General features: G+C 64.2%; 1 protein-coding gene across 6 annotated transcripts in view; it reads left to right on the top strand.

Moving 5' to 3' along the window:
• Positions 1 to 13,380, top strand: part of ABLIM3 (actin binding LIM protein family member 3) — a 46,261-nt gene extending 32,881 nt beyond the window's left edge. For 2 of the 6 annotated variants that reach the window (XR_009208326.1, XR_009208325.1), the window contains exons 5-22: positions 891 to 1,017; positions 1,117 to 1,210; positions 1,821 to 1,908; positions 2,596 to 2,654; positions 2,896 to 2,967; positions 3,296 to 3,451; positions 4,345 to 4,374; positions 4,811 to 4,940; positions 5,665 to 5,763; positions 7,005 to 7,055; positions 8,390 to 8,509; positions 8,753 to 8,817; positions 9,109 to 9,256; positions 9,980 to 10,009; positions 10,385 to 10,443; positions 11,184 to 11,244; positions 11,415 to 12,878; positions 13,210 to 13,380. Coding sequence is in view for 1 of the 6 variants with exons in the window: in XM_058422505.1 (XP_058278488.1) it covers positions 891 to 1,017; positions 1,117 to 1,210; positions 1,821 to 1,908; positions 2,596 to 2,654; positions 2,896 to 2,967; positions 3,296 to 3,451; positions 4,345 to 4,374; positions 4,811 to 4,940; positions 5,665 to 5,763; positions 7,005 to 7,055; positions 8,375 to 8,509; positions 8,753 to 8,817; positions 9,109 to 9,256; positions 9,980 to 10,009; positions 10,385 to 10,443; positions 11,184 to 11,244; positions 11,415 to 11,422; positions 12,798 to 12,878; positions 13,210 to 13,323 (1,607 nt within the window). In the remaining 5 variants the exon portion in view is untranslated. Of the gene's footprint in view, positions 1 to 890; positions 1,018 to 1,116; positions 1,211 to 1,820; positions 1,909 to 2,595; positions 2,655 to 2,895; positions 2,968 to 3,295; positions 3,452 to 4,344; positions 4,375 to 4,810; positions 4,941 to 5,664; positions 5,764 to 7,004; positions 7,056 to 8,374; positions 8,510 to 8,752; positions 8,818 to 9,108; positions 9,257 to 9,979; positions 10,010 to 10,384; positions 10,444 to 11,183; positions 11,245 to 11,414; positions 12,879 to 13,209 lie in introns of all 6 variants that reach the window. The other 4 variants (XM_058422505.1, XR_009208327.1, XR_009208328.1 and 1 more) reach the window with 4 other exon arrangements.
• Positions 13,381 to 13,788: the final 408 nt, after the last annotated feature.

The following is a 13,788-nucleotide window of genomic DNA, read 5'->3' as shown; positions in this document are numbered from 1 at the left end:
TTCCAGCGCCCAGTCACTCTTCCAGATAAGAATCTTTTCCTGATGTCCTGGACTCCAGTGCCCAATCACTTTTTCAGATAAGATTTTTTTTCCTGATGTCCTGGATTCCAGTGCCCGATCACTTTTTCAAATAAGAATTTTTTCCTGATGTCCTGGACTCCAGTGCCCAATCACTCTTGCAAATAAGATTTTTTTCCTGATGTCCTGGATTCCAGTGCCCAATCACTCTTGCAAATAAGATTTTTTTCCTGATGTCCTGGATTCCAGTGCCCAATCACTCTTGCAAATAAGATTTTTTTCCTAGTGTCCTGGACTCCAGTGCCCGATCACTTTTTCAAATAAGAATTTTTTCCTGATGTCCTGGATTCCAGTGCCCGATCACTTTTTCAAATAAGAATTTTTTCCTGATGTCCTGGATTCCAGTGCCCAATCACTTTTTCAAACAAGAATTTTTTCCTGATGTCCTGGATTCCAGTGCCCGATCACTCTTTTAAATAAGGTGTTGGTTTTTTTTGTTTGTTTGTTTGTTTGTTTTTGTTTTTTTTTTTCTTTTTTTCCTGCTGTCCAACTGTCCTGGAGGCTCAGACTCCTCACTCCGAGGAGACCAAGCTCTGTGCCGTGGCTGGGTCCCAGCAGTACCTCAGAGGTCCCAGTTTTCCTCCTGGCTCCAGTGCTGGGGACAAGCAGAGGTGACTGATTTCCATAGGGAAACGATCCCCACGAGGCTGCCCCAGGAGCAGGGGGTTTGTTACAGCGCCATCCCCGGAAAAGTCCTCCTGGGTAGGGCTGTCCCCGGGGTGCGAGGGGAGGAGTGCCCGGTCACACAGCGGGGCTGTCCCGGCCGCTGCGGGTGTCCCCGCCGTGTCCCACGTCCCCTCCTGTCCCCCCAGAGTGCGCCGGCTGCAAGGAGGAGATCAAGCAGGGCCAGTCCCTGCTGGCCCTGGAGAAGCAGTGGCACGTCAGCTGCTTCAAGTGCCAAACGTGCGGGATCATCCTCACCGGCGAGTACATCAGCAAGTGAGTGCCGCCGCCCTGCGGCATCGCCGGGCTGGCCCCGGGGCCGGGGCTGCGGCGAGGGGCTCACCCGCCGCTCCCCGCTCCTGTCCCTCTCCCAAGGGATGGCATCCCCTACTGCGAGTCCGACTACCACGCCCAGTTCGGCATCAAGTGCGAGACCTGTGACCGCTACATCAGCGGCCGCGTCCTGGAGGTGAGCGCCGGCCGTGCGACACGGACGCGCCCTGGGGACGCGTGGGAGGGTGCCGCCCTCCACCTCCGGGGGCCGCGGCTCCGTGCAGCAGCTCTGTCACCTTCCCCGGAGGGTGGGAGACCGGGAGACGACGCCAGACTTTGGATCGCTGGGGCTCGGGAAGCAACGATGGAGCCGGAGGTGTGGGAGCATCAGCGCTGAGCCGTGCCCGGCTCTGGGTGTCCCCACGCGTCCCCCCAGCCGTCCCCTGAGCGCATCCCTGTGCCGGCACACATCCGTGGGGGAAGAACTGGAGCAAAGCCCGGCTGCAGAGGGTCCTGGCCGTTCCCAGAGCGTCAGCTCTGCAGGGACACCGTCCCTGGCGCTTTGGGACATCCTGGCTCTGCTTGAACATTCCAAGGAGAGCAGAGGGTTCCTGGTCTGCAGGTTGGAAGCAGGGACTGAGCTCTCTCTCTGGTTTCCTCCATGGGCAGTGGGGGTCTCCAATGCCACCCCAGACACCATCCCCTGGTCACTGTCACCGCAGCGAGGGCTGGCGGGGTCACTCGGGGACGGGGGCAGGTCCCCGTGTCCCCACGGCTCAGGGGCTGCTCTCTGCTCGCCCGTGCAGGCAGGAGGGAAGCACTACCACCCCACCTGTGCCAGATGTGTGCGCTGCCACCAGATGTTCACAGAGGGAGAGGAGATGTACCTGACAGGTAGGGCTGGGACCAGCAGGGCTGGGGGCAGCACGGCGTTCGGCTTCTCGGGGTGTGTGTGCGGCAGTGCCCGAGATTCCCCTCTCCGCTGCTCTGTGTGCTCAAATCACTGCCCCCATGAATCCCTTCCTGCCGCTGAGATGGGAACTTCTTGTCTCCCGGCACACCTGGGCCCCGAGGACTCCAGCGAGGAGCCCAAGCACCCCCTCCCTGACTGTGCCTTGGAGCACAAAGCCAGCAAATTGGAAGAGCAAGTCCGAGATTTAACTGTGAGTGTGCTGGCTGCCTTTGCTTCAGTCCCCTTGGCTTGGTCTGGTTTGCAGCCCTGGATTTGTCCCTAAAGGCTGTGACACGCACAGAGCTCTGCTCACTCCAGCCCAAGGGATGGAGGTGTTGTGATGCCCCAAGCCCAGCAGCACCCCGGTTTAACCAGCAGGAACTTCTTGGGCCACCCCAAATCCACCCAAGCTCACTGTCCAAGCTGAGGTTTGGCCCCTGCCCTCAGTGCTCCGGAGCTGCTCCATTCCTTATCACAGGCACACAGGGTCCCCACTGCCCTGCAGGCTGCCGTGGCACTGCTGGAGGTGGCAGGGACGTGGCAGGGACGTGGCAGGGGGCCCTGGCTGACCCTGGCAGGGCGGGTGAGCGTGTGCGGGGCTGAAACTCTGTCCCTTTGCCGCCTTGCAGGCTCTGAAGTGTGGCACCCCATCTGCAAGCAGGCAGCCAGAGCAGAGAAGAAGCTGAAGGTAGGCAGCAGGCTGAGGGGCATCTCGGGAGGTGGCACGTCCCGGGTTCCCTTGTCCTGCAGTCCCTGCTGGAACCGAGCTGTTCCGGCAGCGCCCAAACCCGGCGTGGCTTCCAGGGGACGGACGGGCCACCGTGGCTGAGGCTGTGAAAGGGAAATCCGACCCCCAAACCAAGGATTTTCCTGCTCAGGGGTCTCTCCTTGCCAGGCTCTCACCTCCCTCCCTCTTTGTGCCTCCACAGCACAGAAGGACGTCGGAAACCTCCATCTCCCCCCCTGGCTCCAGCATCGGCTCCCCAAACCGCGTCATCTGCGTAAGTCCAGCCCTGCCCCTCGCCCAGGGCCCCAGGGGTGGGACAAGGACAGAGTTTGGGGACAGCAGGGATGGGTCCCACCCCCCCAGAGCAGCAGGCTGTGCCACCAGGGCCATGGCACAGCTCAGGAGCACCCGGAGGGGCACAGCCCTGCCCTGCCAGCTCCTCTGCCCTCCCACTGCCGCCCCTCTGGCCTCTCCTCTTGCCTGTCCCTGCTGCTGGGGTGACAGTGGGCTCTGCCTGCCCCGTGCTGTGCGCTCCAGCCTCCCTTCCCTTCTCTCCTCCTCTTCCTTTCCGTCTCTCCGCCTCTGTCTCTCCCTCTCCCTAGGCTAAAGTGGATAATGAGATCCTTAATTACAAAGACCTGGCAGCTCTTCCCAAGATTAAAGCCATCTATGAAGTGCAGCGTCCTGACCTCATTTCCTACGAGCCCTATCACAGATACACGTCGGATGAGACGCTGGAGAGATATAGCTATGGGGAGGTACCGAGGGGGCAGAAATCCCCTGAGGGATGTGCAGGAACGGGCCCCACTTCGGGGGACAGCTCCACGGGGGTTTGTTCGTGCCACTGGCAACAGTGCAGGGAGGCAGGAGCGGGGCAGGGCCTCTCCCAGAGGAGAGGGAGGGTCTGCGGTGGAGGTAAAGTGCTGCTGCTGTGGAGTCAGAAAGATCCCAGCGACCTTAGGGTGTGTGCAGGGACAGAGAGCACCGTGTGAGAGGAGTGACGGGCAGGGAATTCTCCCCTCGCTGCCCTGAGCCGGGCCCCTGGCAGGCAATCCTGCAGCCCAGGCAGCACAGCACCTCTGGAGCACCTCTGGAGCACCTCCGGAGCTCCTCCGGAGCAGGGCTGCCCGGCTGGGTGCTGGCCCTGCAGCCGGGGAAGGGGCTGGGGCAGTGCATTCCCGCAGGGCGGTGCAGGGGATGCTCAGGCACGGCGCTGTCCTGTGCTGCCGTGTGAACTCACAGCCTGAGTTCAGGGAGCCCGCCGAAGAAGAGGAGGCTCTGAGCAGCTCACACCCCGAAGCGGTGCCGGGGGAGGATTTGGCAGCAGCGTCTCCTGCACGCCCGTGCCAAGGCTTTGTCACAAGCCTGGTGTCCTGCAGGCAGCGTGGCCGTGGCCCTCTGTGCCTCCCCCTCTGCACAGAGGTCTCTGAGCTGCTGATTCCTCCTGCCTGGAGCTCCCTGCCCAGTGTCCTGCCCCAGTTCAGCTCCACGTGTGCCACCAGTCCCCCTCAGCGCCCGGTAACACGGGGAAAGCGAGCTGCTGTGGGACCCCAGTCTGTCACTGCTCTTCTTAACCGTGTGCTGTCTCTCTCTCTCTCTCTCTCTCTCTCTCTCTTTTTTTCCTCCTCACTTTGCCTCCTGCTGCCTCCAGTCCCTGGGGACCCTCTCCCCATACTCACAGGTAATGCCCCTGTGGGCACACGGGGTCTGTCCCCTGCTGCTGCCACACGCTGTCCCTCTGCCAGGGGCTCTGCTGATCGTCCCCGCGGGCTGTTGGCTGCCCCAGGGTGTGGGGAGGTGTGGGGGCTGTTGTTCCTTCAGGCCCCAAAGAGAGCAGAGCGACCCCAGGGTGCAGCTTCTGCCCCGCGGAGGGAGGCGCCAGTAACTGGGAACGAGTCCCAGGGAAGGGGACAATGCCCGGGCACAAAAGCTCTGCCTGGACGCTGCCACCCGGCCCCAAAGCCTGGGGTTTGCTGCCTGTGGCCTGGCAGAGGGGAGGCGGGGCGGGCTGGGGACACCTCCAGAGGACACAGACACGGCCCAGCGTCGCACACCGAGCCAGGGGACACCTGCTGCCAGCTCTAACCCCAGGCTCTCCGCGCCTTCCCCGCCCCCAGGACATCTACGAGAGCTTTGACATGCGGCAGAGACGAGCCTCCAGCCCCGGCTACATCGACTCCCCCACCTACAGCCGCCAGGGCATGTCCCCCACCATCCCCAGGTCCCCGCACCACTTCTACCGCTCAGGTGAGCACTTCGGCGGCAGCCCGGGCTGAGCTGGGCTCACGGCACCACGTGGAGACAGGAGCACGAAAATCCCTCGGGGATTTCTCGCCTGGCCAGCAGCAGGAGGCTCGGCCTGGCCCACGGCGGCGGCAGTGCCCGGCCCTGAGCATCCTCCAGTTCTCCAAAGCCTTGCGAGCCGCAAGGAGAAGCCCGGGGGAATTTGCTGCTCGGGAGTGAGCTGAGGCTCTTAGAGGATGGGGTGGGAGGCAGGTGACCTCCAGCTCTGGTGGAGACCCCTCAGCCGCGTCGGTGGCTCTGGGAGGGGCGTGCAGGAGAGCGCTTGTGCCCGGGGAGCTCCTTGCGCGCACGCACAGCCCGGAGCACGGCAGGGCAGCGGGGCGTGCGTGTGTCCCGTCCTCCGGAGCCGCAGGGGAAGGACCGGGACACCCCGAGCTCACCCAGAGCCCCGCCGCACCGCCAAGGGCTCCTCTGCCTCTGCAGCACGCTCGGCTTTCCCGGCAGCGCTGCCCCGGGCCGGCGCCGCTGCGGGCTTTCCTCCGCATCCTCGGGAGATGCGGGAGATCTCCCCCCGCTCCATCACTGCCCGGCGCACGTCCCCGTCACCCCCCGCCTCACACGGGCCCGCCCCCGCTGCTCTAACACCGCTGCGTTTAACACCCATTTTCTTCTGCCTCTTGTTCTCTCTCTCGGTCGCTCACGGCTGCTTCTGCTCGGCCCCGCGTAGGCACCGAGAGCGGGCGCAGCTCCCCCTACTATAGCCAGTTAGATGTGAGGTCCTCCACTCCAACCTCATACCAAGCGCCCAAGCATTTCCACATCCCAGGTAGGCTCCGGAGCGTCCCCGCTGCCGGGGTAGCGCCGTGTCCGTGGCATGCCCGCATGTGCCGTCCCCGCTGTGTCGCATGCCTAGAGCCAGCTGGCAGCAGGATCCACCCCTCCTGGTAGAGGCCATCCATAAACAGGACCTACGGCTCGAACCCTCCTCCTTCTGCCCCCCCAACACACACCCCCGTCACCACCCGGAGCCTCCCGGAGTCCGCTCGATCCTTGCAACATCCCTCCTCCTCCTCCTCCTCTTCCATACCCTCCCTCCGCTCCCCACACGAAGATGTTTCCCCTGGGGAGAGCCCGTCCCCTCCCCTGCCTCCCCCAGAGTGTCACCAGCCCGGAGCGTGTCTGCCGGCGGCCTTTCCGCACCCCTCCGCTACAGATGATTATTTTATACTCCCCCTAGGGCCCGCCGCTCCCTCCCCCCAGAGTCTTCTGGGCTTGCCAGATGCCTGCTCCCCTTCTGCAGGGATTGCAGGGGGCCACCAGGTAAGGGCCACCAGCCGCTCCCGGCCACGCAGAGCCCACGGGCACGGGGACGGAGCGGGCAGGGAAGGGAAGAGCGGGTCGGGAAGCGGGCAGAGCTGCCCACATCGCCCCTCAGCGGGCTCAGAGACCCGCCAGAGCACCGCCCGCTCGGCTCTTGGCATCTCCCCACGCCCCAGGAGCGTGGCACCCTGCCCGAGGCATCGCCGATGCCCGGGGGACACCCGGAGGCTCCCGCAGCTCCGCTCCCATCCCTGCCCTGCCCATCCCCGCCCTGCCCTCCCGCTGCCGCCCGGTGGTTTATGGATGGCCCCCTCCCCGCTCCAGGCTCCATCCAGCTCGCTTTCCCTCCCGACTCGCTCTTTTCTCTCTCTCTGCTGCGGAAAGAGGCTTTGGCTGATGTTGGCTCGCCCCAGGCGGTTCTGGCAGCCCCGAGAGCTCGCCCCGGGCGCCTCGCTGCCGGCTGTGCCCGCTGCATGCTGTGGCTGGGCGCTCACTGCATGTCCTGTCACACCGTGGGGCAGCCGGGCCCGTGTGCCCGTGTGCCCGTGTGCCCGTGTGCCCGTGTGCCCGTGTGCCCGTGCCGCCGGCCCGGAGCCCTCCCGGGATCGCTCGTGGGTTGTGTGATGGAAACGTGGCGTGGGGGTGGTGGCTCCTGCAGGACCCGTGTCCTGTGAGCTCTCAGCACGCCCACACTGACCTCCCCTCTCCCCCTTCTTCCTTCCCTTCCTCTGTCTCTTCTCCCACCAGCTGCCGGCGAGAGCAACATCTACAGGAAGCCCCCCATCTACAAGCGCCACGGTAGGGCCTGGCTGCCGTGCCCCTGTCCCCTGTCACCCCGGGGAGGGGACCGGTGTGTGCAGGGGTGGGACACGGGGCAGGCATCAAGGTCTGGGAGCTGGCCTTTGGTGGGGTGCTCCCGCTCCCGTTCTGGTTCGGTGAGGGACGGGTGTGACTTGGGACCACGTCCCTGTGGTGAGGGACGCAGCAAAGGCTGGAGTGACAGCGGGGATGGCTGTGGGAGGGGGAGCAGGGCCTTGGTGGGGTGGCCGAGGGGAGAAGGCAGTCAGAGCAGCCTCAGAGAAGGGATGAAAAAAGCAATTTGCGGTGTCACACGCAGCCCTGGGGAAAAATCCCAGCCTGTCCTGGGTGGAACATGAAACAGAGGAATATCAGCAGGGCAGGAAGCCAGGCCTGGGGGTGTTGCAGGCTGGGGAGGGTGTCTGGTGGCTCTCGGTGTTTGGTGGCTCTTGGTGTTTGGTGGCTCTCAGTGTTGTTTGGTGGCTCTCGGTGTCTGGTGGCTCTTGGTGTTTGGTGGCTCTCGGTGTCTGGTGGCTCTCGGTGTTTGGTGCCTCTCGGTGTTGTTTGGTGGCTCTCGGTGTCTGGTGCCTCTCAGCAGGGCTGCCTTGCTCCGTCCCCGCTTGTTTCTGCTCACGGGGGGACAGCAGCTCCCCCCGAGCAGTAACTGTGTCTCCTCTCTCTCCCCGGGCTCTCCTCTCCCTCCTGCCCAATTCCCACGGCCCGCTGCCGCCTGCTCCTGCTGCTGTAAGTACCTGCTGGGTCCCCTGTGCTGGGATGGCTCTGCCACCTCCCGTCCCTGGCTCTCCTTCCCCTGCGACTCCCCCGGCCTCTGCTGCAGCAGCAGTGTCCCCGGTGTGCCCCTGAGGCTCTGTCCCCAGCCTGAGCGCTGTGTGTGTCCCTGCCATGAGGACCAAGCCCTGCCAGAGCCCCTCTGCTCCCGCCCTGCTGCCACCCTGCCCTGGCGGAGCCCCGAGAGCCCCGTCCCTGCCGGCTCTGAACCTTCCTCCGTCCCCTCTCTCGGCTCCTGGGGACAGGGCAGCAGGGTGGCACTGCTGGGACTGGGATGAGCACGGCGCAGGAGGCAGCACTTGTGGGGTCCCTTCCCAGCCACGTCAGTGACGTCCTCTGTTTGTCACTGTCCCCACCGTCTGCCTCAGCACCCTTGAGGAGGTGTCAGCAGCTGGAAAATTGACTGTCCCCAGCTCTGCCCTGCGCTGTCCCAGACACAAACCCCTGGCAGCCGCTGGGGAGGGGGTTTGCCTCCTTTTGGGGTGGATCTCTGCAGATCCTCACCCCGGCTCTGCCCGCGCCTTTTGCAGACGACCCCTCCGCAGCCACCAAAAGCAAAACCAGCGAGGACATCGCGCAGTCATCCAAGTACAGCCCCGCCTACTCCCCAGACCCCTACTACCACTCCGAGTCGGAGTACTGGTCCTTCCAAGGCTCCCCCAAAGGTAACGAATCCCCGCGGGGCTGGGAGAGAGGGAAACACGTTCATTCCTGCCTCCGGATTTTCCGGGAGCAAACGCCGTTTTGACTTGGGTCTGGACACAACAGTGGGGCTGGGCTGAGATACCTGCCAAGGTGACCCCAAAACCCAAGGGGTCTCTGGGATCTGACTGTCCTCACACAGTTGGGGACATCCCTGCCTGCCCCCGCTTTCGACCCCATCTGACCCCTCCCGTGTCTCCTTGCAGCTCCCCGGGCCCGGAGGTTCTCGTCGGGTGGCGAGGAGGATGGGTATGACCGGGGCATGCACAAGGTGAGTGCCAGCCCTGCAGGGCACTGAGCCGGCACCAAACTGTCCCCAGCTGGCTCTGGGGACAAGGCTCAGCCCAGCTCTGCCGCCCGAGGAGGTGCCACCACCGTCCCTGCTGCCCTCGGCCATTCGTCCCCTCCCGGCCACCCCTGGCGTGGGCTCTGAGGGACGGGGAGAGCACCCCCAGGCCAGCGCCTCGTCCTCAGGAGATGCCAGCGGGGAATGCTGTGATGTGCCAGGGAGGGCTGGGCAGGGAAAGGAAGAGTGCCAGGTGGCTTTTCCTCCCCCCGCCAGATCCAGAGTGGAATCGGGAGGCTGATCCTGAGGGAGGAGATGAAGGCTCGGTCCAACTCCTACGCAGACCCCTGGACCCCCCCTCGCAGCTCGGCCAGCAGCAGAGAGGCCCTGCACACAGCGGGCTACGAGGGCTCCCTCAACGGCTGTAAGGCTGTCCCCGTCCATCCCTCGGCCCCGCCCGGCACGGCCCCAGCCCCTCGGGAATTCTGTGGGGCGGAGAGGGAAGAATGGGGTGAGGGAAGGGCCGAGGAGAGGTGCTGGGCATGGAGCTGGGCTCCATCCATCCATTCCCTGTGCCCCAGGTGGCATGGGCACAGTCCCTCCATCCATCCATCCATCCATCCATCCATCCATCCATTCCCAGATGACATGGGCACAGTCCCTCCATCCGTTCCTTGTGCCCTAGGTGACATGGGCACAGTCCCCCCATCCATTCCCTGTGCCCCAGGTGGCATGGACGCGGTCCCCCCATCCATTCCCAGCTGGCACAGGGCATTGCCCAGTGTTCTCTGGCAGCCTGGAAGTGCCCCATGGGATGGCTGCAGGATCCCTTGGGGATCTGGCAGCACAGCCACTCTGGGATTGCTGTGACCAGCTTTGGGCTGGCGCCTCTGGCACCCCAGGGCTGCCTCTCTTGTCCTGCTCCTCCACAGAGCTCCCAGTGCAGCCAGCCCTGCCCTTGGGGCCGCAGGAGCACCGGGGGACACTTCAGAGCCCCCTGTCCATCCTCACGGCACATCTGCCCTCACAGAGCTGTCTGGGGGTGCTCAGGGAGCCCCTGGGAGGGTCTGTGGGGCTGGGAACGGGCAGTTCTGCATGGCATGGGGTGCTTGGCCCTCCCTGACCGCCGGCTCTGCTCTCCTTGCAGCTCCCCGAACCCACTACCTGGCCGACAGCGGTGAGTGCCCGAGCTGAGCCCTCCCCGGCACAGAGCCCGAGCTGGAGGCGGTGCTGGGACCAGGGAGGGGAGAAGGGAGGCAGAGAAGGAGCCCTTGAAAGCCTGGGTTAGGACGGAGCCGAAGCGGGGCAGAGAGGATGAGCGGGGGAAACAGAGAGAGGAGGATGTGTTGGTCTGAAGGGCGAGGTGGGAGGGAGCCACAGGGAAGGGATTTTTGGGGAGAGCAATATCAGCACCGGAGGAAGCCAGTCTGGAAATGAGCTGGAGCTGGAAGGAGACAGAGCTGGGAGGGCAGAGGCAGAGGGTGGCCCGGTGGGGGCTGTCCTGGGCTCACTCCTGCTTTTTCCCTGATGCCCCTCGGTGGCTTCTTCGCAGATCCCCTCATTTCGAAGTCGGCCTCCCTTCCTGCCTACAGGAGGAACGGGCTGCACAGGGTAAGTGCCTCCTGCTGCTGCCAGGCATTCCCGGCTCTCCCAGGCATTCCTTATTCTCCCAGGCATTCCTTATTCTCCCAGGCATTCCTTATTCTCCCAGGCATTCCCCGCCCTCCCAGGCATCCCTCATTCTTCTAGGCAATCCCCGTTCTCCCAGGCAATCTCAGTTCTCCCAGGTATTCCCCGTTCCCCCAGGCATTCCCGTTCTCCCAGGCATTCCCATTCTCCCAGGCATTCCCATTCCCTCAGTCCTTCCCCGCTCTCCCAGGCATTCCTCATTCTCCCAGGCATTCCTCATTCTCCCAGGCATTCCTCATTCTCCCCGGCATTCCCGTTCCCCCAGACATTCCCGTTCTCCCAGGCTGCTCCAAGCCCCCGGCGCTCCCTTTCCGTAACTGGATTCCCTGTTTCCCCCTTCTCTGCCCCCCTGCTGCCCTGTGCCAATCCCAAATGACCGTACCGGGGTGCGGAGTGCCCTGTCCAGGCAGCGCCTGCCCCGAAACTCCCGCGGGGCGATTTCCAGACAGCCGCTTTCCAGCAGGAGAGCTTTGCTCTTATTTTTATCCCGGGATTTAGGGATTGCTTGGGATCGGGGGCTCTGCTCCTGCCTCCGGGTGTGCCACCTCACCTCTGGCGGGTGGGGACCTCGGTGTCCTCCCCTGGGGACGTGGGAGGTGGCACTCGGAGTGTCCGGAGGAGCCTCCCCCTGACCCCCGCCTCTCTCCCCATCCCTCCCGCAGCCTCCCAGCGCCGAGCTCTTCCACTACGACAGCACCAACGCCGTCAACTGGGGGATGCGAGGTGAGGGGGGCCGGGGGAGGTGCAGCGGGGCTGCCAGCCCCCCGCAGGCAGCTCTGGGATGGAGAGGGGGCTGTGGGGACAGTGGGGACACGGGAGGGTCCCCGCAGCCTCGGCGGGAGGGCGGTGACAGTCCCGTGTGCCTCACGTCCCGCTTTCCTCTCTCCCCGCAGAGTACAAGGTAAGAGCTCTCTGCAAGGAGCGCCAGCCGGAGGTGGGAGTGTCCGTGTGTCCGTGTGTCCCTGTGTCCGTGTGTCCGTGTGTCCCTGTGTCCCTGTGTCCCTGTGTCCCTGTGTCCGTGTGCCCCTGTGTCCGTGTGTCCCTGTGTCCCTGTGTCCCTGTGTCTGTGTGTCCCTGTGTCCCTGTGTCCCTGTGTCCCTGTGTCTGTGTGTCCCTGTGTCCCTGTGTCCATGTGTCCCTGTGTCCCTGTGTCCGTGTGTCCCCGTGTCCCTGTGTCCCTGTGTCCCTGTGTCCCTGTGTCCCTGTGTCCGTGTGTCCCTGTGTCCATGTGTCCCTGTGTCCGTGTGTCCCTGTGTCCCTGTGTCCCTGTGTCCCTGTGTCCATGTGTCCCTGTGTCCCTGTGTCCCTGTGTCCCTGTGTCCCTGTGTCCCTGTGTCCGTGTGTCCGTGTGTCCGTGTGTCCATGTGTCCATGTGTCCCTGTGTCCCTGTGTCCCTGTGTCCCTGTGTCCGTGTGTCCCTGTGTCCGTGTGTCCCTGTGTCCCTGTGTCCCTGTGCCCCTGTGTCCGTGTGTCCCTGTGTCCCTGTGTCCCTGTGTCCGTGTGTCCCTGTGTCCATGTGTCCATGTGTCCATGTGTCCCTGTGTCCCTGTGTCCCTGTGTCCGTGTGTCCGTGTGTCCCTGTGTCCCTGTGTCCCTGTGTCCGTGTGTCCCTGTGTCCCTGTGTCACTGTGTCCGTGTGTCCCTGTGTCCCGGTGTCCCTGTGTCCCTGTGTCCCTGTGTCCCTGTGTCCCTGTGTCCGTGTGTCCCTGTGTCCCTGTGTCCCTGTGTCCCTGTGTCCCTGTGTCCGTATGTCCCTGTGTCCCTGTGTCCATGTGTCCCTGTGTCCCTGTGTCCCTGTGTCCCTGTGTCCCTGTGTCCATGTGTCCCCGTGTCCGTGTGTCCCTGTGTCCCCGGGCTCTCCAGAGGGAAGCTTTGCCCCCTGCCTTTGTTCCCCTCCACCGTGGGGCTGACGGAGCCCCCGCCCCGCTGCCGGTGCCGGGCTGAGCGCTGAGCGCTGAGCGCTGAGCGCGGCTGTCCCCCGGCCGAGGAGCAGAGCACAACCGAGGGAGGTTGTGCTGCCGGCGTCCTGCTCGCACCCGTGCCTGGGTCACTCCTGCTTTTACAGAGCGAGCAGGTTATTCCAGAGCCACCACGGAGACTGAGGGTGGATCAGAGTCACCCCGGGAGCAATTCCCACCTCTCCCCGTCCCGTCCGAGCCCCGGGGTCAGCTGTGCCACCCAAGCCTGTTAAACACAGCCCGAGGCTTTGCCCTCTGCTCCCAAGCGTGCCCCAAGTGTCTCGTGGCTGCCCCGTGGTGTCCCTGTCCCCTGTGCAGATCTACCCCTACGAGCTGCTCCTGGTGAAGACGAGGGGGAGGAACCAGCTGCCCAAAGACGTGGACAGGACTCGGTTAGAGGTGAGAAGAGCCCTTTTCACTGGGGACAGTCAGGGCACAGAGGGGCGGCCCTGGCAGCGTGTGGGGCTCGTGGCCACGCGAGGAGCATCCCCACGGGAGCGCAGGAGTGTCAGGGCAGGGTCACAGCGCTCCTGCCGCCCCCCTGGCCGGGCAGAGGCGTCCCCTGTGCCTTTGGCAGGGGCAGGAGAGGGGCGGGAGAGAGGCGGGTCCTTTCCCTGTCCCGAGGGAGTGATGCTGGGGTCGTGTCACCCCATTGTCCCAGCGGGCAGGGGACGCTCTCAGCCCCCCTGGGAGGTGCCCAGCTCCGGCCCAGCCTCCCATTTGTCCCCAGAGGCACCTGTCCCAGGAGGAATTCTACCAGATCTTCGGGATGACCATGGCCGAGTTCGACCGCCTGGCGCTGTGGAAGAGGAACGAGCTGAAGAAGCAGGCCCGGCTGTTTTAAATGCAGTGCACTATAAATATATACATACCTATAAATATATACATAGAGAGACCTCTATATGGCAGCTCTGTATGATTCTCGGGGCTGTAGCGGGGCACGGGGGCCCTCTCTGCACCCCTGAGAGTGAACTGGAGTCTTGCACATCCTTTGATGCTCTGTGTTTCCTTTCCTTTCCCAGCCTGGTTTCGGTGTCGGTCCCTGGGTTGTCCCCAGACGTGGTGTCTGTCACTGCTGCCCCACAGGGACACGAGGGGAGGATTTTCCTGCTGCAGCCACGGTGTCTGGGGCTGGCAGAGAGCGGGGCTTTGGGGTGGGGGTAGGATGGGGGTGTCCCATCCCCTCCCGCTGCGCTGGGCTGTAGAGCAGGGCTGGAAAAGGCGCTGGGCACGAGGGCAGGAAGGTGGGGTCTCACTCCAGGCTCCCTAAATCCATCCCTGCCTTCACATGGCCAGGACTGGAGGCACT

Source organism: Hirundo rustica, chromosome 14, assembly GCF_015227805.2.
Source record: "Hirundo rustica isolate bHirRus1 chromosome 14, bHirRus1.pri.v3, whole genome shotgun sequence".
Taxonomy (NCBI): domain Eukaryota; kingdom Metazoa; phylum Chordata; class Aves; order Passeriformes; family Hirundinidae; genus Hirundo; species Hirundo rustica.
Note: the sequence above shows the minus strand (reverse complement) of the source record. Positions and strands in the feature narration are given on the sequence as shown.